Below are 23,190 nucleotides of genomic sequence, written 5' to 3'. Positions count from 1 at the left end.
GAGAGAGAGAGAGAGAGAGAGAGAGAGAGATAGAGAGCTAGAGAGAGAGAGTGAGAGATAGAGACAGAGATAGAGATAGAGAGATAGAGAGTGAGAGCTAGAGAGCTAGAGAGTGAGAGACAGAGTGAGAGATAGAGAGCTAGAGAGTGAGAGATAGAGAGATAGATAGAGAGTGAGAGAGAGAGTGAGAGATAGATAGTGAGAGATAGAGAGTGAGAGAGAGAGTGAGAGATAGAGAGCTAGAGAGAGAGTGAGATAGATAGAGAGTGAGAGAGAGAGTGAGAGAGAGAGCTAGAGAGAGAGTGAGAGATAGAGAGATAGATAGAGAGTGAGAGAGAGAGTGAGAGATAGAGAGCTAGAGAGAGAGTGAGAGAGAGAGTGAGAGATAGAGAGATAGATAGAGAGTGAGAGAGAGAGTGAGAGATAGAGAGCTAGAGAGAGAGTGAGAGATAGAGAGATAGATAGAGAGTGAGAGAGAGAGTGAGAGATAGACAGTGAGAGAGATAGAGAGAGAGAGAGAGAGAGAGGGGGAGCTATAAAGAGAGAAAAAGAGAGCGAGAGAGCTAGAAAGGACCTCCTCTCTGCTTCAGGATAACGGTGCTGTCTGACAACGAACCACCGCGGATGCAGATACCCTGCAGTGAGAGTTTCATTTAAACTGAGGAGAATAAATGATTCATCACAATACAATAACATAATACGGTTCAATTATCCATCATGGAAGACTGAGGACGAATCAAACCTGAGAGTGGTGAAATGTGTATGACAAATAAACAGATTCTATAGCATCACACACACACACACACACACACACACACACACACACACAGAGAGAGACACACACACACACACACACACACACAGAGACAGACACACACACAGAGACACACACACACAGAGAGACACACACACACACAGAGACACACACACACACAGAGACACACACACACACACACACACGGAGACACACAGACAAACACACACACACACACATACACACAAAACACACACACACATACACACACACACACACACACACACACACACACACACACACACACACACACACACACACACACACACACACACACACACACACACACACAGCTGTACAGAGAACCTATATACTTAGACAATGCTCTAATACAGAGACTGGTACAGTCAGTCCAGAGGAGGCTGGTGGGAGGAGCTATAGGAGGACGGGCTCATTGTAATATCTGGAATGGAATTTATTGTACGCTCTCAACATCATCAAACATATGGAAACCACATGACCCTGTTCCATTTATTACATTCCAGTTTTACAATGAGCCTGTCCTCCTACAGCTCTTCTCACCAGCCTCCACTGAGTCAGTCAGAGTCATATGTAGTCATTTCCTATCAACAGCTCTGGGAACCGTGAGACAGTAACTCCTACCTTGGTGCTTGATGAGAGTGATAGCTGGAGGTTGTGGTTGGCTGCTCCTGGCATCTGCCTGGTGTGAATGATGTGTTACATCTCCTTCTCTCTCAGTCCCTCTTCCCTCTGGTCTGGAGGACTCTGTCTCTGGGGGACACATCTCTCTCTCAGTCCCTCTTCCCTCTGGTCTGGAGGACTCTGTCTCTGGGGGACACATCTCCCTGTCCCTGCCTGCTGGTCCAGCACTGATGGAAGAGCTAGAAGATCCAGTGTTTAATCTACTGTTGCTGGTAGCAGTGTCCTTGACCCGGTCCCTCACTGGGTCAATATTAGAATTCTGGGTCTGGTTAGGATGTCCCATGCTCCAATGCCCGGGTCCAGCTTGTGTAACAGTCTCTGGGCTCCAGTTCCTGGGTCCAGCTTGTGTAACAGTCTCTGTGCTCCAGTTCCTGGGTCCAGCTTGTGTAACAGTCTCTGGGCTCCAGTTCCTGGGTCCAGCTTGTGTAACAGTCTCTGGGCTCCAGTTCCCGGGTCCAGCTTGTGTAACAGTCTTTGGGCTCCAGTTCCTGGGTCCAGTTTGTGTAACAGTAACAGTCTCTGGGCTCCAGTTCCCGGGTCCAGCTTGTGTAACAGTCTCTGGGCTCCAGATCCCGGGTCCAGCTTGTGTAACAGTCTCTGGGCTCCAGATCCCGGGTCCAGCTTGTGTAACAGTCACTGGGCTCCAGTTCCTGGGTCCAGCTTGTGTAACAGTCTCTGGGCTCCAGTTCCCGGGTCCAGCTTGTGTAACAGTCTCTGGGCTCCAGTTCCCGGGTCCAGCTTGTGTAACAGTCTCTGGGCTCCAGTTCCCGGGTCCAGCTTGTGTAACAGTCTCTGGGCTCCAGTTCCCGGGTCCAGCTTGTGTAACAGTCTCTGGGCTCCAGTTCCCGGGTCCAGCTTGTGTAACAGTCTCTGGGCTCCAGTTCCTGGGTCCAGCTTGTGTAACAGTCTCTGGGCTCCAGTTCCCGGGTCCAGCTTGTGTAACAGTCTCTGGGCTCCAGTTCCCGGGTCCAGCTTGTGTAACAGACTCTGGGCTCCAGTTCCCAGGTCCAGCTTGTGTAACAGTAACAGTCTCTGAGACTGGGCATGGCTCTGTCGGGTCAGTGTGGCCAAACACATTAGCATAGCAGCTCGCTGGTCTTCTGGCTCTGTCCCGAGCCCGTCTCTCTTCGCCTCCTCTCTCTACACCAACCTTCTCTATGGATGTCTCTCTGGAAGAGGGAGAAGAGGGGTTTATGAACAGCATCAGGGTAGACTTCTGTATTGGCTTCCCTCCACCTCTGCTTCCTTCTGGGTCCCTCAGAGCAACTGTAGTGGTTGAGGTGGACTTGTTTGGAGTCAGGAACAGAGCAGAGTTGGGCCTGTCTATCCTGCCCATAGATGATTCTAGAAGGTACTGGGAGGGAGGGGTACTCTGGAGTGATTCCACAGAGTTCATGTTTGAATTCATGGCTCCTTGTTGCCACGGGGATTGTTGCCACGGGGATTTGTGTGTGTACACTCCCTCTGTGTAACTGTGTCTGTACTCTGACGGTCTACTGCTGCTTCTGATCACACCACTGGCATCCTGACCTGGGCTGTAGCTCTCTCTGTGCTCGGTCACTTTTATGACGGTGGCTTTTCTCCTGTGAACCGCCGTGCCCTGATCATTTGGTTGGTCACCTGACACAGATGAAACAGGGCTCTGCCTTCCGTTCAGTCGGTTGACAGGTTCAGAGGTCATCCTTCTGTGCTCGGTCACTTTGACTATGGTGGCGGTGGACTTTCTCCTGAGGGTGACAGGGGTGGAGCTGGGGTCGTTGCCGGTGGGGTGGTGGTGATGGACCTGGTCCTGCTGGGTGACAGAGGTGCATGTGGTGGAGAGTCTGGACTGGTTTGTGTGGTAGCTCTGGGGCCTGGGGGTTTTATAGCCTGGGACCCTGGCCTCGTCGCAGTGGTAGCTCTGGGGCCTAGGGGTTTTATAGCCTGGGACTCTGGCCTCGTCGCAGTGGTAGCTCTGGGGCCTGGGGGTTTTATAGCCTGGGACTATGGCCTCGTCGCAGTGGTAGCTCTGGGGCCTAGGGGCTTTATAGCCTGGGACCCTGGCCTCGTCAGAGTGGTAGCTCTGGGGTCTGGGGGCTCTAGATCCAGGGCTCAGAGGTCTAGACCCAGGGAGGCTTGTCGTCCTGGAGATCTTCTTGGTGGCGATGGTAATGGAGGAGAAGGCTGGTGTAGTTGTCTTCAGGACGATGGTAGCACCTGTAGTGGTCCTAGGGGCCGGGGGTGATACTACCCCAGCAGGAGAAGTTTGTGGAAGACAACTTGTTCGTTTTTGTAGAGAGGTTGCTCTGTAAGGCTCTGAGCTGGTTCTATAAGGAGTTAACTCAGCGTGTGAGGGTTTCTGTTGGACGCTGTTTGTCCTACATAGAGGGTTGTTGCTCCTGTACGGTGCAGATTTGGTTCCAGAGGGGGTTATCTCAGTGTGTGAAGGATTATTTTGGACTGTTGGCCTGATCGTCGAGGGAGAAGACGTTTGGAAGCTGTTGGTCCTGTGTAGAGAAGATCTCCAGCAGGGTTCTGAGTCTGAGTCGTCCCCAGGTTGGATTCCAGGAGACTGTGAGCTGGTACCATAGGGTGGAACCTCAGTGTGTGAAGGCTGTTGGTTGTTGCTGGTTGTACTGTGTAGAGGGCTCTTCCTGGTAGGCTCTGAGTTAGTGTTAGCCCCGGGTAGGGAGTTGTTAGACTGGGTAGGAGTCCCACTACCACTGAGGTGGGATGTTGTCCTGCTAGCCCAACTTCTCCTCTGATCCTGCCAACCTAAAGACCTGTTGTCCCTCTCCCTTGGGACTGAGCTTTCCTTGCCTGAGACCTGTGGGAAAGGAGAAGAAGAAGAAGGAGAAAAAGTAGAAGGAGAAGCAGAAGCAGAAGAAGAAGAAGAAGAAGACGAAGACGAAGAAGAAGAAGAAAGATAATCATGTAGATTGGGTGTCTTCATAATGTGTTAAACCACTATCTGTTTCAGGTGTCTTCATAATGTGTTAAACCACTATCTGTTTCAGGTGTCTTCATAATGTGTTAAACCACTAGCTGTTTCAGGTGTCTTCATAATGTGTTAAACCACTATCTGTTTCAGGTGTCTTCATAATGTGTTAAACCACTAGCTGTTTCAGGTGTCTTCATAATGTGTTAAACCACTATCTGTTTCAGGTGTCTTCATAATGTGTTAGTTAAACCACTATCTGTTTCAGGTGTCTTCATAATGTGTTAGTTAAACCACTATCTGTTTCAGATGTCTTCATAATGTGTTAAACCACTATCTGTTTCAGGTGTCTTCATAATGTGTTAGTTAAACCACTATCTGTTTCAGGTGTCTTCATAATGTGTTAGTTAAACCACTATCTGTTTCAGATGTCTTCATAATGTGTTAAACCACTATCTGTTTCAGGTGTCTTCATAATGTGTTAGTTAAATTACTAGCTGTTTCAGGTGTCTTCATAATGTGTTAAACCACTAGCTGTTTCAGGTGTCTTCATAATGTGTTAAACCACTATCTGTTTCAGGTGTCTTCATAATGTGTTAGTTAAACTACTAGCTGTTTCAGGTGTCTTCATAATGTGTTAGTTAAACCACTATCTGTTTCAGGTGTCTTCATAATGTGTTAGTTAAACCACTATCTGTTTCAGGTGTCTTCATAATGTGTTAAACCACTAGCTGTTTCAGGTGTCTTCATAATGTGTTAAACCACTAGCTGTTTCAGGTGTCTTCATAATGTGTTAGTTAAACCACTATCTGTTTCAGGTGTCTTCATAATGTGTTAAACCACTATCTGTTTCAGGTGTCTTCATAATGTGTTAGTTAAACCACTATCTGTTTCAGGTGTCTTCATAATGTGTTAGTTAAACCACTATCTGTTTCAGATGTCTTCATAATGTGTTAAACCACTAGCTGTTTCAGGTGTCTTCATAATGTGTTAAACCACTATCTGTTTCAGGTGTCTTCATAATGTGTTAGTTAAACCACTATCTGTTTCAGGTGTCTTCATAATGTGTTAGTTAAACCACTATCTGTTTCAGGTGTCTTCATAATGTGTTAGTTAAACCACTATCTGTTTCAGGTGTCTTCATAACGTGTTAGTTTATCACCATAATTATACAATTGTAATGTTGTACCAACAAAAACGTTGTTGTTGTTGTTGTTGTTGTTGTGGTTATTGTTGTGGTTGAGGTTGTGGGGTTGATGTTGTTGCTGTGGTTGTTGTTGTTGTGGTGGATGTAGTGGTTGTTGTTGTGGTGGATGTTGTGGATGTTGTGGTTGTTGTTGCGGTGGATGTTGTGGTTGTTGTTGTTGTTGCTGTTGCTGTGGTTGTTGTGGCTGTGGCTGTGGTTGTTGTGGATGTTGTTGTTGTTGTGGATGTTGTTGTTGTTGTGGATGTTGTTGTTGTTGTGGATGTGGTTGTTGTTTTTATTGTGGTTGTTGTTGTGGTAATTGCTGTTGTTATGGTTGCAGTTGTTGTTGTTGTTGTTGTTGTTGTTGTGGTTGTGGTTGTTGTTGGTGATGTGGTTGTTGTTGTTGTGGTGGTTGTTGTTGTTGTTGTGGTTGTTGTTGTTGAAAGCCAACTTTGCCTTTCAGTGGTAACTTAAGCTTGCTGTTTGTACTGCTATCATATGACAGCCTCTCCCCTTGCTCAACAATGGCTGATTGGTTTCTCTTGTCTTACTAACTTGGGGCATTTCATGCGGCACAATAACTGTGTGTATCTGTGGCTCTCTGTTTGTGTCAGTGGTTAGTACTTAAGGCTTCTGCTTCTTTGGCTGTCATATCACTGCCTCTCCCCATTCTTAACAACAGCCCCAGCAGCAACCAGAGCCAGCACACAGCAAGCAGAGCCAGCAGACAGCAACCAGAGCCAGCAGACAACAAGCAGAGCCAGCAGACAGCAAGCAGAGCCAGCAGACACCAAGCAGAGCCAGCAGACACCAAGCAGAGCCAGCAGACAGCAAGCAGAGCCAGTAGACAGCAAGCAGAGCCAGCAGACAGCAAGCAGAGCCAGCACACAGCAAGCAGAGCCAGCAGACAGCAAGCAGAGCCAGCACACAGCAACCAGAGCCAGCACACAGCAAGCAGAGCCAGCAGACAGAAAACAGAGCCAGCACAGAGCGAACAGAGCCAGCAGCAGGTAACCAGAGCCAGCAGACAGCAAGCAGAGCCAGCAGACAGAAAACAGAGCCAGCACAGAGCGAACAGAGCCAGCAGCAGGTAACCAGAGCCAACAGACACCAAGCAGAGCCAGCACACAGCAAGCAGAGCCAACAGACACCAAGCAGAGCCAACAGACACCAAGCAGAGCCAACAGACACCAAGCAGAGCCAACAGACACCAAGCAGAGCCAACAGACACCAAGCAGAGCCAACAGACACCAAGCAGAGCCAGCAGACACCAAGCAGAGCCAACAGACACCAAGCAGAGCCAACATACACCAAGCAGAGCCAGCAGACACCAAGCAGAGCCAGCACACAGCAAGCAGAGCCAACAGACACCAAGCAGAGCCAGCACACAGCAAGCAGAGCAAGCAGCAGGCAACCAGAGCCAGCAGACAGCAAGCAGAGCCAGCACACAGCAAGCAGAGCTAACAGACACCAAGCAGAGCCAGCAGACAGCAAGCAGAGCTAACAGACACCAACCAGAGCCAGCACACAGCAAGCAGAGCTAACAGACACCAACCAGAGCCAGCAGACAGCAAGCAGAGCCAGCAGACAGCAAGCAGAGCTAACAGACACCAAGCAGAGCCAGCACACAGCAAGCAGAGCTAACAGACACCAACCAGAGCCAGCAGACACCAAGCAGAGCCAGCACACAGCAAGCAGAGCTAACAGACACCAAGCAGAGCCAACAGACACCAAGCAGAGCCAACAGACACCAAGCAGAGCCAGCACACAGCAAGCAGAGCAAGCAGCAGGCAACCAGAGCCAGCAGACAGCAAGCAGAGCCAGCACACAGCAAGCAGAGCCAACAGACACCAAGCAGAGCCAGCAGAGCTAAAAGCCTATCCCCCCCTTCGGATGTAACAATGAGCTCCTCGCTATCTTGAACACAACTGTTGAAGCCAAGGATCTTCAGAAACATATCCAGGCCTGAGCACTAAGAAAACAGTCCTGCGATCCAGACAGACAAGAGTCAGAGGGTGTTGGTCATGTGGTGTATTGAGGCCGTGCGATAGCATCCTGTCTATGATACCTCTTCAACAAGTACCTGTATTAATCCTACAGCACAGCCTTTGCACAAACTACAGCCTGGGGTGGTCTAGTGGTTACTGGCGCTGCCTTCAGAACAGATCACATGCCAGGTTTGAATCCCAACCCACACCCTTCTAATGCGTCCTCTCTACCTTCATTTCCCGTCTCTCTTCACTGCCTCTGGGCTGTTAGAACAGACATTGGACAATACATTATCCGTTATATGTACTGTATGTATCCCCTTAAAGACAAACATGATCAGTCAGTTACCTGGTGTTGAGTACTGGGGGAAGGGGCCTGGTCAGTTACCTGGTGTTGAGTACCGAGAGAAGGAGCCTGGTGTTGAGTACAGGGAGAAGGGGCCTGGTCAGTTACCTGGTGTTGAGTACCGAGAGAAGGAGCCTGGTGTTGAGTACAGGGAGAAGGGGCCTGGTCAGTTACCTGGTGTTGAGTACCGAGAGAAGGAGCCTGGTGTTGAGTACCGGGAGAAGGAGCCTGGTGTTGAGTACTGGGAGAAGGAGCCTGGTCAGTTACCTGGTGTTAAGTACCGAGAGAAGGAGCCTGGTGTTGAGTACCGGGAGAAGGAGCCTGGTGTTGAGTACTGGGAGAAGGAGCCTGGTCAATTACCTGGTGTTGAGTACCGAGAGAAGGAGCCTGGTGTTGAGTACTGGGGGAAGGAGCCGGGTGTTGAGTACTGGGGGAAGGAGCCTGGTCAGTTACCTGGTGTTGAGTACTGGGGGAAGGAGCCTGGTCAGTTACCTGGTGTTGAGTACTGGGGGAAGGAGCCTGGTCAGTTACCTGGTGTTGATTACCGGGAGAAGGAGCCTGGTCAGTTACCTGGTGTTGAGTACTGGGGGAAGGAGCCTGGTCAGTTACCTGGTGTTGAGTACCGGGAGAAGGAGCCGGGTGTTGAGTACTGGGAGAAGGAGCCTGGTGTTGAGTACTGGGAGAAGGAGCCTGGTCAGTTACCTGGTGTTGAGTACTGGGAGAAGGAGCCTGGTGTTGAGTACTGAGGGAAGGAGCCTGGTCAGTTACCTGGTGTTGAGTACTGGGAGAAGGAGCCTGGTGTTGAATACTGGTGGAAGGAGCCAGGTCAGTTACCTGGTGTTGAGTACTGGGAGAAGGAGCCTGGTGTTGAGTACTGGGAGAAGGAGCCTGGTGTTGAGTACTGGGGGAAGGAGCCTGGTGTTGAGTACTGGGGGAAGGAGCCTGGTGTTGAGTACTGGGAGAAGGAGCCTGGTGTTGAGTACTGGGGGAAGGAGCCTGGTGTTGAGTACTGGGGGAAGGAGCCTGGTGTTGAGTACTGGGAGAAGGAGCCTGGTGTTGAGTACTGGGGGAAGGAGCCTGGTGTTGAGTACTGGGGGAAGGAGCCTGGTGTTGAGTACTGGGAGAAGGAGCCTGGTCAGTTACCTGGTGTTGAGTACTGAGAGAAGGAGCCTGGTCAGTTACCTGATGTTGAGTACTGGGAGAAGGAGCCTGGTGTTGAGTACTGGGAGAAGGAGCCTGGTCAGTTACCTGGTGTTGAGTACTGGGAGAAGGAGCCTGGTGTTGAGTACCGGGAGAAGGAGCCTGGTCAGTTACCTGGTGTTGAGTACTGGGGGAAGGAGCCTGGTCAGTTACCTGGTGTTGAGTACTGGGGGAAGGAGCCTGGTCAGTTACCTGGTGTTGAGTACCGGGAGAAGGAGCCTGGTCAGTTACCTGGTGTTGAGTACTGGGGGAAGGAGCCTGGTCAGGAAGCCACCTCGTTCTGAGCCCCACAGTGTTAATGATCGGTTTACTCCACTCCACTTTCTCCACCTCTCCCTCTGTGTGTCAAGAAACAATAATAAACAACAATAACAACTTAATCAGAAGGTTGCGTGTTTATATCATGTCGTGGTCATGTCATTTTAGTGGCACAGGTACAGGTACAGTAGCCTAGTGGTTAGGGGGGCAGGTAGCCTAGTGGTTAGAGGGGGCAGGTAGCCTAGTGGTTAGAGGGGGCAGGTAGCCTAGTGGTTAGAGGGGGCAGGTAGCCTAGTGGTTAGAGGGGGCAGGTAGCCTAGTGGTTAGAGGGGGCAGGTAGCCTAGTGGTTAGAGGGGGCAGGTAGCATAGTGGTTAGAGGGGGAGGCAGGTAGCCTAGTGGTTAGAGGGGCAGGTAGCCTAGTGGTTAGAGGGGGCAGGTAGCCTAGTGGTTAGAGGGGGCAGGTAGCCTAGTGGTTAGAGGGGGCAGGTAGCCTAGTGGTTAGAGGGGGCAGGTAGCCTAGTGGTTAGAGGGGGAGGCAGGTAGCCTAGTGGTTAGAGGGGGAGGCAGGTAGCCTAGTGGTTAGAGGGGGCAGGTAGCCTAGTGGTTAGAGGGGGCAGGTAGCCTAGTGGTTAGAGGGGGCAGGTAGCCTAGTGGTTAGAGGGGGAGGCAGGTAGCCTAGTGGTTAGAGGGGCAGGTAGCCTAGTGGTTAGAGGGGGCAGGTAGCCTAGTGGTTAGAGGGGGCAGGTAGCCTAGTGGTTAGAGGGGGCAGGTAGCCTAGTGGTTAGAGGGGGCAGGTAGCCTAGTGGTTAGAGGGGGAGGCAGGTAGCCTAGTGGTTAGAGGGGGCAGGTAGCCTAGTGGTTAGAGGGGGCAGGTAGCCTAGTGGTTAGAGGGGGCAGGTAGCCTAGTGGTTAGAGGGGGCAGGTAGCCTAGTGGTTAGAGGGGGCAGGTAGCCTGGTGGTTAGAGGGGGGGGGGGGCAGGTAGCCTAGTGGTTAGAGGGGGCAGGTGCAGTAGCCTAGTGGTTAGGGGGGCAGGTAGCCTAGTGGTTAGAGGGGGCAGGTAGCCTAGTGGTTAGAGGGGGCAGGTAGCCTAGTGGTTAGAGGGGCAGTTAGCCTAGTGGTTAGAGGGGGAAGGTAGCCTAGTGGTTAGAGGGGGGGGCAGGTAGCCTAGTGGTTAGAGGGGGGAGGCAGGTAGTCTAGTGGTTAGAGGGGGGGGGGCAGGTAGTCTAGTGGTTAGAGGGGGGGGGGCAGGTAGCCTAGTGGTTAGAGGGGGGGGGGGCAGGTAGCCTAGTGGTTAGGGGGGGGGGGGCAGGTAGTCTAGTGGTTAGAGGGGGGGGGGGGCAGGTAGCCTAGTGGTTAGAGGGGGGGGGGGCAGGTAGTCTAGTGGTTAGAGGGGGGGGGGGGCAGGTAGCCTAGTGGTTAGAGGGGGGGAGGCAGGTAGCCTAGTGGTTAGAGGGGGGGGGGCAGGTAGCCTAGTGGTTAGAGGGGGGGGGGGGGGGGGCAGGTAGTCTAGTGGTTAGAGGGGAGGCAGGTAGCCTAGTGGTTAGAGGGGAGGCAGGTAGCCTAGTGGTTAGAGGGGAGGCAGGTAGCCTAGTGGTTAGAGGGGAGGCAGGTAGCCTAGTGGTTAGAGGGGAGGCAGGTAGCCTAGTGGTTAGAGGGGAGGCAGGTAGCCTAGTGGTTAGAGCGTTGGACTAGTAACCGAAAGGTTGCTGGATTGAATCCCCTTGCTGACATGGTAAAAGTTTGTTATTCTGCCCCCTGAACAAGGCAGTTAACCCACTGTTCCCCGGTAGGCCGTCATTGTAAATACGAATTTGTTCTTAACTGACTTGCCTAGTTAAATAAAGGTTCAATAAAATAAAAAAATTAAATAACTTGACACGTGTCACTGTGACTCATAAACACACCTTGAGATTCCTCTGCTGACATCATGATTAAAGGATGTTGACGTTTGAAGAGCGATGAGGTTAATCGTTCAACACCCTCTTCAGCATCGAGTCATGAGAACATGGTTTCACACTCCCTGACGGATACCCTGACTGGCTGGATCTCAACTTACTGATGCTGTTACCACGGTGATGGGACGGTTAGGAACTCATTGTAACAGGAAAACACACCAACCCAAAAAAATGGTTGTCACTAGTAACCACCGATGATGTACACTATAAACCCTGGGATTGCTTATGCTATGTATTGGCCAATGAGAGGCTTTGAAGCCACCTGTCGGCCATATTGGAGCTCCTCAGAAGAAGCTTCCCTTCATCGGAATGAATGGAATTCTACAGTATTTCATTGAAATGTTTAAAGGACAAAATTACATGTATTTATGTAATATAACTTACGAAACTTACGCAAAAAAGTATAATATTTTAATATATTATTTTATTTAGAATGTTTATGTTTCGCTCACATGGTATAATTTAAAAGTATGTATTAAAACCTCCTGAAAGTGTAAGCCTGGGGAGGGGGCGGCAAATGTTGAATTTGGCCTTTATCTACCGTAGCCCATAGAAACACGTTGAATAACACATTCATCAATGACAACAAAAAATAAAATTAAAATAAATTTAGAAGATATAACAAAACTCAGGAAATAATGTTTATATATTTGGACATATTTATCCCTTATCCCTACCTCCATACTTCATTCATTTTTACCTCCAGACGAGACCCGTGTTTAAACGGGTACCAGATTACCTCCAGACGAGATCCATGTTTAAACCGGTACCAGATTACCTTCAGACGAGACCCGTGTTTAAACCGGTACCAGATTACCTTCAGACAAGACCCGTGTTTAAACCGGTACCAGATTACCTCCTGACGAGACCCGTGTTTAAACCGGTACCAGATTACCTTCAGACGAGACCCGTGTTTAAAACGGTACCAGATCACCTTCAGACAAGACCCGTGTTTAAACCGGTACCAGATTACCTTCAGATGAGGCCCGTGTTTAAACCGGTACCAGATTACCTTCAGACGAGACCCGTGTTTAAACCGGTACCAGATTACCTCCTGATGAGACCCGTGTTTAAACCGGTACCAGATTACCTTCAGACGAGACCCGTGTTTAAACCGGTACCAGATCACCTTCAGACAAGACCCGTATTTAAACCGGTACCAGATTACCTTCAGACGAGGCCCGTGTTTAAACCGGTACCAGATTACCTTCAGACGAGACCCGTGTTTAAACCGGTACCAGATTACCTTCAGACGAGACCCGTGTTTAAACCGGTACCAGATTACCTTCACATGAGACCCGTGTTTAAACCGGTACCAGATTACCTTCAGACGAGACCCGTGTTTAAACCGGTACCAGATTACCTTCAGACGAGGCCCGTGTTTAAACCGGTACCAGATTACCTTCAGACGAGGCCCATGTTTAAACCGGTAGCAGATTACCTTCAGACGAGGCTCGTGTTTAAACCGGTACCAGATTACCTTCAGAAGAGACCCGTGTTTAAACCGGTACCAGATTACCTTCAGAAGAAACCCGTGTTTAAACCGGTACCAGATTACCTTCAAACGAGACCCGTGTTTAAACCGGTACCAGATTACCTTCAGACGAGACCCGTGTTTAAACCGGTACCAGATTACCTTCAGACGAGACCCGTGTTTAAACCGGTACCAGATTACCTTCAGACGAGACCCAAATTTAAACCGGTACCAGATTACCTTCAGACGAGACCCGTGTTTAAACCGGTACCAGATTACCTTCAGACGAGACCCGTGTTTAAACCGGTACCAGATTACTTTCAGACGAGACCCGTGTTTAAACCGGTACCAGATTACCTTCAGACGAGGCCCATGTTTAAACCGGTACCAGATTACCTTCAGACGAGATCCGTGTTTAAACCGGTACCAGATTACCTTCAGACGAGGCCCGTGTTTAAACCGGTACCAGATTACCTTCAGACGAGGCCTGTGTTTAAACCGGTACCAGATTACCTTCAGACGAAACCCGTGTTTAAACCGGTACCAGATTACCTTCAGACGAAACCCGTGTTTAAACCGGTACCAGATTACCTTCAGACGAGACCCGTGTTTAAACCGGTACCAGATTACCTTCAGACGAGGCCCGTGTTTAAACCGGTACCAGATTACCTTCAGATGAGGCCCGTGTTTAAACCGGTACCAGATTACCTTCAGACGAGACCCGTGTTTAAACCGGTACCAGATTACCTTAAGACGAGGCCCATGTTTAAACCGGTACCAGATTACCTTCAGACGAGGCCCGTGTTTAAACCGGTACCAGATTACCTTCAGACGAGACCCGTGTTTAAACCGGTACCAGATTACCTTCAGACGAGACCCGTGTTTAAACCGGTACCAGATTACCTTCAGACGAGGCCCGTGTTTAAACCGGTACCAGATTACCTTCAGACGAGACCCGTGTTTAAACCGGTACCAGATTACCTTCAGACGAGGCCCGTGTTTAAACCGGTACCTCCAGACGAGACCCGTGTTTAAACCGGTACTAGATTACCTTCAGACAAGACCCGTGTTTAAACCGGTACCAGATTACCTTCAGACGAGACCCGTGTTTAAACCAGTACCAGATTACCTTCAGACAAGACCCGTGTTTAAACCGGTACCAGATGACCTTCAGACGAGGCCCGTGACACTGGTGGAAGTCGTAGAACAAAACGGAGAACACCATCGTGTTTGAGAGAGTCTCCCCTTTCCATTAGTGGAGTCAAAACTGTACTCACTACAGATGTTTTCGTGAGAAGACCGATTTTCAGGGATGTCTCCTGATCTGACAAACAGCGCTGTGGCTCTGTCACTTTCCACCACAGACTGCGGAAGGCCGACATCAGGAGGATGCGGTGGATTGAGATGCAGACCATATAATAAAACAGACACCTCTAGCTTGCAACCGATATGCCCAAACCAGGGAGGGAGGGCGAGAGGGAGGGAAAGGGGGGAGAGAGGGAGAGATCGAGAGAGATCGAGAGGGAGAGGGGGGAGCTAGAGAGAGAGAGGGTGGAGGGAGAGAGAGAGACAGAGAGAGAAAGAGAGAGAGAGAGAGAGAGAGAAAGAGAGAGAGACAGAGAGACAGAGAGAGAGAGGGAGAGAGAGAGAGAGGGAGAGAGAGAGAAAGAGAGAGAGACAGACAGAGAGAGAGAGACAGAGAGAGAGAGAGAGAGAGAGAGAGAGAGAGACAGAGAGAGACAGAGAGAGAGAGACAGAGACAGACAGAGAGAGAGAGACAGACAGAGAGAGAGAGACAGAGAGAGAGATAGAGAGAGAGAGAGAGAAACAGAGAGAGACAGACAGAGAGAGAGAAACAGAGAGAGACAGAGAGAGAGAGAAGTACACAGACTAAACTTCTCGATCAAATAGTAAAACAGTCACTTTTGCAGGTGGGTGAAATGAGCCAATTATCTCAACACATCACAACCCAGCTGGTGGATTGTATCACTGATGACCATTCAAGAAAAACAGCTGCTTCTGTTCACAATAAACTGGGTTTTGGTCTGAAGAATCAATTATATTAGTAAAACACAAGGTCTGACAATTATTCACATCACACAATGGTGAACATTGTTTCTATTGATACACCCTGGAGTTGTCTTCATGACCCATGATGTGTCTCTCACACACAGGGTGATGTGTCTCTCTCACATGAGATGTCTTCATGATGCAAGGTGATGTGTCTCTCTCACACGAGATGTCTTCATGATGCAGGGTGATGTGTCTCTCTCACATGAGATGTCTTCGTGATGCGGGGTGATGTGTCTCTCTCACACGAGATGTCTTCGTGATGAGGGTGATGTGTCTCTCTCACACGAGATGTCTTCGTGATGCGGGGTGATGTGTCTCTCTCACATGAGATGTCTTCATGATGCAGGGTGATGTGTCTCTCTCACATGAGATGTCTTCGTGATGCGGGGTGATGTGTCTCTCTCACACGAGATGTCTTCGTGATGCGGGGTGATGTGTCTCTCTCACACGAGATGTCTTCGTGACGCAGGGTGTCTCTCTCACACAAGATGTCTTCATGATGCAGGGTGATGTGTCTCTCTCACACAAGATGTCTTCATGATGCAGGGTGTCTCTCTCCCATGATATGGCGAAGTCAAGGTTATAACTCGACCCTTACCTATTATCTTCCATGGGACTGTATCATATGTGTAATGGTGAACCACACTGTGTGTGTGTGTGTGTGTGTGTGTGTGTGTGTGTGTGTGTGTGTGTGTGTGTGTGTGTGTGTGTGTGTGTGTGTGTGTGTGTGTGTGTGTAGGGTTGCAGAATGACGGTAAATATTCCAACATTCCCAGATTAGCAAGGACAACCCAGCTGTTATGAGCGTGGGTGAAGACTTTGACTATACATACCTACTACAGGTTTGATCACGTTTCCCCTGACAGGATTCTTCCGGAAGGTAGGGGTAATGGCCGGTTTAAGTCTCACCTGTAAAAAAAAAGAAAAATGAAAACAAATATGGAATTTGATCGGAGGTCAAAACAAATGACATCATCTGTAAGACACCCTTTAGTTCTTTATAGTTTTATTGTCCCCTAGTATCAGTCTACCCGTTACATCATCATGAGGATCACATGAAACAACCAATGAGGACGTGTATCTACCACCACTACAAGGTGCATCAGTGTAATGGGGAGTTGTGAGCGACAAACCATAACGTTTTAAGCTACACAGACAGACTGGCCGTCAGGCAGGTCTGGAAAATGCCAGACGAGGTGGTCCATTTTTAGCCCAGTGTGCCGGTGTTTTAGCGCAGAACGATCATTATCTGGCTAATAATGGGAACCTCAAGTTAAAAAGGGGGCCGGTGTGGGGACCTCAAAGAAAACAATGTGCCAGTGTGTTAGAAACACCCAGGCCGATTTCAGATCCTAGTCCGTCCACCCAGGCCGATTTCAGATCCTAGTCCATCCACCCAGGCCGATTTCAGATCCTAGTCCGTCCACCCAGGCCGATTTCGGATTCTAGTCCGTCCCTATCTAGCGACATAGCTATAGCTAGCATAATTACATTATTTTAGATCCTAGTCCTTCCCTAGCTAGCTACATAGCTATAGCTAGTATAATTACATTATTTTAGATCCTAATCCTTCTCTAGCTAGCTACATAGCTATAGCTAGCATAATTACATTATTTTAGATCCTAGTCCTTCCCTAGCTAGCTACATAGCTATAGCTAGCATAATTCCATAATTTTAGATCCTAGTCCATCCCTAGCTAGCTACAGTATATAGCTATAGCTCGCATAATTTGATTATTTCAAATCCTAGTCTGTCCCTAGCTAGCTACATAGCTATAGCTAGCATAATTACATTATTTTAGATCCTAGTCCTTCCCTAGCTAGCTACATAGCTATAGCTAGCATAATTCCATAATTTTAGATCCTAGTCCATCCCTAGCTAGCGACATAGCTATAGCTAGCATAATTACATTATATTAGATCCTAGTCCTTCCCTAGCTAGCTACATAGCTATAGCTAGCATAATTCCATTATTTTAGATCCTAGTCCGTCCCTATCTAGCGACATAGCTATAGCTAGCATAATTACATTATTTTAGATCCTAGTCCTTCCCTAGCTAGCGACATAGCTATAGCTAGCATAATTACATTATTTTAGATCCTGGTCCTTCCCTAGCTAGCTACATCGCTATAGCTAGCATAATTACATTATTTTAGATCCTAGTCCATCCCTAGCTAGCAAAATTGCTATAGCTAGCATAATTAGATTATTTCAGATCCTAGTCTGTCCCTAGCTAGCTACATAGCTATAGCTAGCATAATTACATTATTTTAGATCCTAGTCCTTCCCTAGCTAGCTACATAGCTATAGCTAGCATAATTCGATTATTTCTTATCCTAGTCTGTCCCTAGCAAGCTACATAGCTATAGTTAGCATAATTAGATTATTTCAGATCCTAGTCCTTCCCTAGCTAGCGACATAGCTATAGCTAGCATAATTACATTATTTTAGATCCTGGTCCTTCCCTAGCTAGCTACATCGCTATAGCTAGCATAATTACATTATTTTAGATCCTGGTCCTTCCCTAGCTAGCTACAGTATACAGTATATAGCTCTAACTAGCATAATTAGATTATTTCATATCCTAGTCCATCCCTAGCTAGCTACAGTATATAGCTCTAACTAGCATAACTAGCTACAGTATACGGTACATAGCTCTAACTAGCGTAATTCCATTGGGAAAACAACACCCCAGACTTTGCCCTACGACACACAGGCGTCCAGTGGTGCGTTAAGCTCTTTTACTGGCTGTGCCAATATCACACCGCACATAAACCTTTTGAGAAACAATTCCTGCTGAGTTAGTTGTTTTCAGACGATGCCAAAGCAACTCTCTCTCCCTGTACTGAACATCTGAGACTGGACTGCTAAAGTCTGTCTGTCTCTCTCTCTCTCTCTTTTCTGTTTGTCTCTCTCTCTCTCTCTGTCTCGGTCGCCCTGGCACCTGGCACCTGGCAGCGTACACCATATACCACACAAGCCAGCCAATCACGCGTTACTCTACCCAGAGGTCAAAGTGTTAGGAGAGGTAAATCAGGCTACCCTCTAAGTCTGGCTCAGACACCTTAACCTCTGTCTGTCTGAACGTCTGGCTCTTATAGTATTGGTTTACAGCGTGCTTCTGCTTTCTCTTTTGGGGTCCAAGCCACGTTACTGTAAAGAACTTAGCGCCAACTATTCCTTTCACAACACAGCCCTGTTCTGCTACTTCCTACTTCCTGCTTCCTACTTCCTGCTACTTGTTCTTGTTCTTTTGCTGCTGCAGCATCACAGTGTCCAATAAGCTCATGTGGGCGGGGCATCCTGAAGATGCAAGTCACTATAATAATACAATTCATCTAGAATAAATTACGTACACAAAGCTAACAACAAGGCTGTAAAGAAATACACACAAAGCTAATAACGAGGCTGTAAAGAAACACACACAATGCTAACAACGAGGCTGTAAAGAAATACACACAAAGCTAATAACGAGGCTGTAAAGAAACACACACAATGCTAACAACGAGGCTGTAAAGAATCACATGCTCTAAATGGATTGAAACACCCTCCTGTTGGTTATCACTCCAACCCTGTTCCTGGAGAGCTACCGTCCTCCAACCCTAATCTAGCACATCTGATTCTAATAATTAGCTGGTTGATTAGCTGAACCAGGTTAGTTACTACACTACAGGAGTGTAGCTCTCCAGGAACAGAACAGCCCTGTTTGCAGCATGTCTTACCTGTCTGGCTACATTGACCTGAAGGTGTGGATGTCTGGGTCCAGGGCCTGGAGCATCCCTCAACAGGGCCCTTCTCTGGATGGGCAGCCAGCCCACTCTCACCGGAGTCAGAGAGCTGAGTTTAGCCTCCTCCTTCCCTGGCGCCTGCTTGATTATAGCCCTTTCCCAGCTACCGTTGTAGTCCTGGGCAGAGGACAATCCTGCCTTGAGGGACTCCTGGCTGCCCAGGGAACTGTCACACGGGCTGGGAGTCCCACAGGGGGAGAGGTCCCTGTCCCGGCTGCAGAGAGATGGGGACGAGGGGAGGCCCTGGTAGTGGTGACGCAGGCCAGAGCCAACGGGTTCCTTGTGAAGGGTTGGCATCGACGCTGTCCCGTCGTAGAAAGGGGCCTGCACTTGATCTCTCTGCACTCGGTCAGGGTTTCCGAAATATCTCCCGTTCTCCATCCTCTCCAGCTCCTGTAACCACCTGTCTAGATTCTGGCTACCTCCCTCGATGGCGCTCTGCGGGCGAGGGGTACGACCCAAATGAACCTTTGGATGGGGCTCAACCTCTGGGCTGTCAGTGGGGCTTCCGTCAAAATAGTCCCCACTCTGCATCTTCTCCAACTCATACAGCCACTCGTTCATCTGACGTCTTCCCTCGATGGCGCTGTGCGGCCGAGGGGTACGAGCAGGGGTAAGTTGAGGGGGAGATGGAGGCACAAGCTCTACCTTGGACACTTGGCCAGGACTGCTAACTGGGCTTCCTCCTTTAAAATAGGTCTGACACTGCACTTGGCCAGGACTGCTAACTGGGCTTCCTCCTTTAAAATAGGTCTGACACTGCACTCTCTCCAACTCCTGCAAACACCTGTCTAGATTCTGGCTGTGGCTCCCTCCATCTCTGGCGCTCTGTTGCCGAGGAGGGTTACATCCCGTAAGACCGGTATGTCGTGGCACCACCTCCACTTCAGACATGAGTCCGTCCCAATGGGACGGTTCCCATGATCTTCTCCAGCCCGGATCCTGGCCCCTACGGGCCCCCGGGTGGGCAGATGGCCCACGAAGATTCATCTCTCTGGGGCTAAGGTAACCAACAGCTCCCCGTCTCCGGTTTCAGACCCCTGGTTTTGGATAAAGCTCCTTCTTTACATCAGCTATTAACGAGAAGGACCCTCTGGCTGGCCCGGGTTACCAGGCACGGCAGAAATATCTGGCCAGGAATCAGGGGCTACACGGCGGCAGGCAGTGGATTCATATTATTAAGGAACTGTTGGATATCTGGAAGCAAAAGAACCATCATAATGTATTATTGATTAGGAAGCTCCGAGGAACCGACCTGCAGTGGAAATCAACAGCTTCCCGGCTGTGTTAACCACATCATCATCTTAATATAAAATAATGACACAAACAGAGATACTACATACTAATATTTACCAGAAGATCCTGGGAGTTTAAGAGTTACTATAGAAACAGAAAAGGAAAAGGTTCAAATATAAAACGAATAAACTTTTTTTTTTAAATATATGTAAATCCAACGACTCATCCGTCCGTATCATCCATCCATGGTTTAAATCAACTCAAATGTTATTGGTCACATACACATGGTTAGCAGATGTTATTGGTCACATACACATGGTTAGCAGATGTTAATGCGAGTGTAGCGAAATGTTTGTGCTTCTAGTTCCGACAATGCAGTAATAACCAACGAGTAATCTAACCTAACAATTCCACAACTACTCCTTTATACACACAAGTATAAAGGGATAAAGAATATGTACGGTTTACATCCGTATCATCCATCCAGGGTGTTATTCATCCATCCAGGGTGTTATTCATCCATCCAGGGTGTTATTCATCCATCCAGGGTATTATTCATCCATCCAGGGTGTTATTCATCCGTCCAGGGTATTATTCATCCATCCACGGTATTATTCATCCATCCAGGGTGTTATTCATCCATCCAGGGTGTTATTCATCCATCCAGGGTATTATTTATCCATCCAGGGTGTTATTCATCCATCCAGGGTATTATTCATCCATCCAGTGTATTATTCATCCATCCAGTGTATTATTCATCCATCCAGGGTATTATTCATCCATCCAGGGTGTTATTCATCCATCCAGGGTGTTATTCATCCATCCAGGGTATTATTCATCCATCCAGGGTATTATTCATCCATCCAGGGTATTATTCATCCATCCAGTGTATTATTCATCCATCCAGGGTGTTATTCATCCACCCAGGATGTTATTCATCCATCCAGGGTGTTATTCATCCATCCAGGGTGTTATTCATCCATCCAGGGTATTATTCATCCATCCAGGATGTTATTCATCCATCCAGGGTGTTATTCATCCATCCAGGGTGTTATTCATCCATCCAGGGTGTTATTCATCCATCCAGGGTATTATTCATCCACCCAGGATGTTATTCATCCATCCAGGGTGTTATTCATCCATCCAGAGTGTTATTCATCCATCCAGGGTGTTATTCATCCACCCAGGATGTTATTCATCCATCCAGGGTGTTATTCATCCATCCAGGGTGTTATTCATCCATCCAGGGTGTTATTCATCCACCCAGGATGTTATTCATCCATCCAGGGTATTATTCATCCACCCAGGGTGTTATTCATCCATCCAGGGTGTTATTCATCCATCCAGTGTATTATTCATCCATCCAGGGTGTTATTCATCCATCCAGTGTATTATTCATCCATCCAGGGTATTATTCATCCATCCAGGGTATTGGTCATCCATCCAGTGTATTATTCATCCATCCAGGGTGTTATTCATCCATCCAGTGTATTATTCATCCATCCAGGGTGTTATTCATCCATCCAGTGTATTATTCATCCATCCAGGGTGTTATTCATCCATCCAGGGTGTTATTCATCCATCCAGTGTATTATTCATCCATCCAGGGTGTTATTCATCCATCCAGGGTGTTATTCATCCATCCAGGGTGTTATTCATCCATCCAGTGTATTATTCATCCATCCAGGGTATTATTCATCCATCCAGGGTGTTATTCATCCATCCAGTGTATTATTCATCCATCCAGTGTATTATTCATCCATCCAGTGTATTATTCATCCATCCAGGGTGTTATTCATCCATCCAGTGTATTATTCATCCATCCAGGGTATTATTCATCCATCCAGGGTATTATTCATCCATCCAGGGTGTTATTCATCCATCCAGGGTGTTATTCATCCATCCATCTATTCCAAATTTCCCTTGTTGTTTATACTTTTTTGTTCGATCCATTTCTCTGTCAGGCAGTCAGGCACGGAGATGGCTCTCCCTGTGGGATGTTTCATAAACAAACAAAAGAGTTACAGAGCAGAGAGCCAGGGAGGGAGGGAGGGAGGGAGGGAGGGAGGGAGGGAGGGAGGGAGGGAGGGATGGGAGGGAGGGAGAAGACAGAGAGGCCTCTCCATGCCATCTCTACCCCACTGAAACAAAGAGGTTTACTTGATAGCTACCTACACAAATAGCTAGCTAGAACAAAGTGTTAATAAGATATTAATTTAAAAAAGATTAAAAGCAATCTTAATCAATGGCATCAGCACCCAGTTGTTGGGGGTTAATTGCAATGCTCAAGGGCACAACGGGAAATTTTACCACCTTGCCGGCTCGTGGATTCAAACCAGCATCCTTTTGGTTACTGCCCAACACTGTTCAGCGCTAGGCTACCTGCCTCGCAAACTCACCCCAGTTAATCAATAACTTAGCAAACTCACCCAGTTAATCAATAACTTAGCAAACTCACCCCAGTTAATCAATAACTTAGCAAACTCACCCAGTTAATCAATAACTTAGCAAACTCACCCAGTTAATCAATAACTTAGCAAACTCACCCAGTTAATCAATAACTTAGCAAACTCACCCAGTTAATCAATAACTTAGCAAACTCACCCTAGTTAATTAATAACTTAGCAAACTCACCCAGTTAACCAATAACTTAGCAAACTCACCCAGTTAATCAATAACTTAGCAAACTCACCCAGTTAATCAATAACTTAGCAAACTCACCCTAGTTAATTAATAACTTAGCAAACTCACCCAGTTAACCAATAACTTAGCAAACTCACCCAGTTAACCAATAACTTAGCAAACTCACCCCAGTTAATCAATAACTTAGCAAACTCACCCAGTTAACCAATAACTTAGCAAACTCACCCAGTTAACCAATAACTTAGCTAACTCACCCAGTTAATCAATAACTTAGCAACAAGCCAGGCTTCTTCTCTGCAACTCTTTCCAACCAGATCTCTTGCCCAGGTCTCTTTGGTAATACTTCTGTCTCTTCCTCTGATCATGTGGTGTGATGGCTGATGAACCATTGCTGTCCTCAAGCCTCTGTGTCCCAGACATGTGATTCCTGCAAGACTGTGTCTGTTTCCCAAGTGGCACCCTGTTTCCAATGTACAATGCACTTCTTTTGACCAGAGCCTTATAGTAGTGCACTGTAATGGGAATAGGATGGCATTTGGGATGTGCCTCTGTGAGATAAACGGCTCAGTGGGATGCTTGGATGAGTAACTCTGACCCGGCATGATGTCCCAATACTTATTTGTGAACAACAGCAGCAATAGTCTAGA

General features: G+C 48.0%; 1 protein-coding gene across 3 annotated transcripts in view; it reads right to left on the bottom strand.

Annotated features, from left to right (window-relative positions):
* Positions 1–23,040, bottom strand: part of LOC110511695 (uncharacterized) — a 57,800-nt gene extending 34,760 nt beyond the window's left edge. Inside the window, exons 1-5 of one of the 3 annotated variants that reach the window (XM_090228874.1) lie at positions 22,798–23,040; positions 18,599–19,861; positions 15,711–15,786; positions 9,346–9,452; positions 1,418–4,283 (exon numbers count right to left, since the gene is read on the bottom strand). In XM_090228874.1, the coding sequence (XP_090085000.1) occupies positions 1,418–4,283; positions 9,346–9,452; positions 15,711–15,786; positions 18,599–19,654 (4,105 nt within the window). In that variant the 5' untranslated portion in view covers positions 19,655–19,861; positions 22,798–23,040. Of the gene's footprint in view, positions 1–1,417; positions 4,284–9,345; positions 9,453–15,710; positions 15,787–17,918; positions 18,087–18,598; positions 20,443–22,797 lie in introns of those variants that run through there. The other 2 variants (XM_090228875.1, XM_090228876.1) reach the window with 2 other exon arrangements.
* Between the last annotated feature and the right edge of the window lie 150 nt (positions 23,041–23,190).

Source organism: Oncorhynchus mykiss, unplaced genomic scaffold (assembly GCF_057628025.1).
Source record: "Oncorhynchus mykiss isolate SJ-2025 unplaced genomic scaffold, ASM5762802v1 scaffold103, whole genome shotgun sequence".
NCBI lineage: Eukaryota > Metazoa > Chordata > Actinopteri > Salmoniformes > Salmonidae > Oncorhynchus > Oncorhynchus mykiss.
Note: the sequence above shows the minus strand (reverse complement) of the source record. Positions and strands in the feature narration are given on the sequence as shown.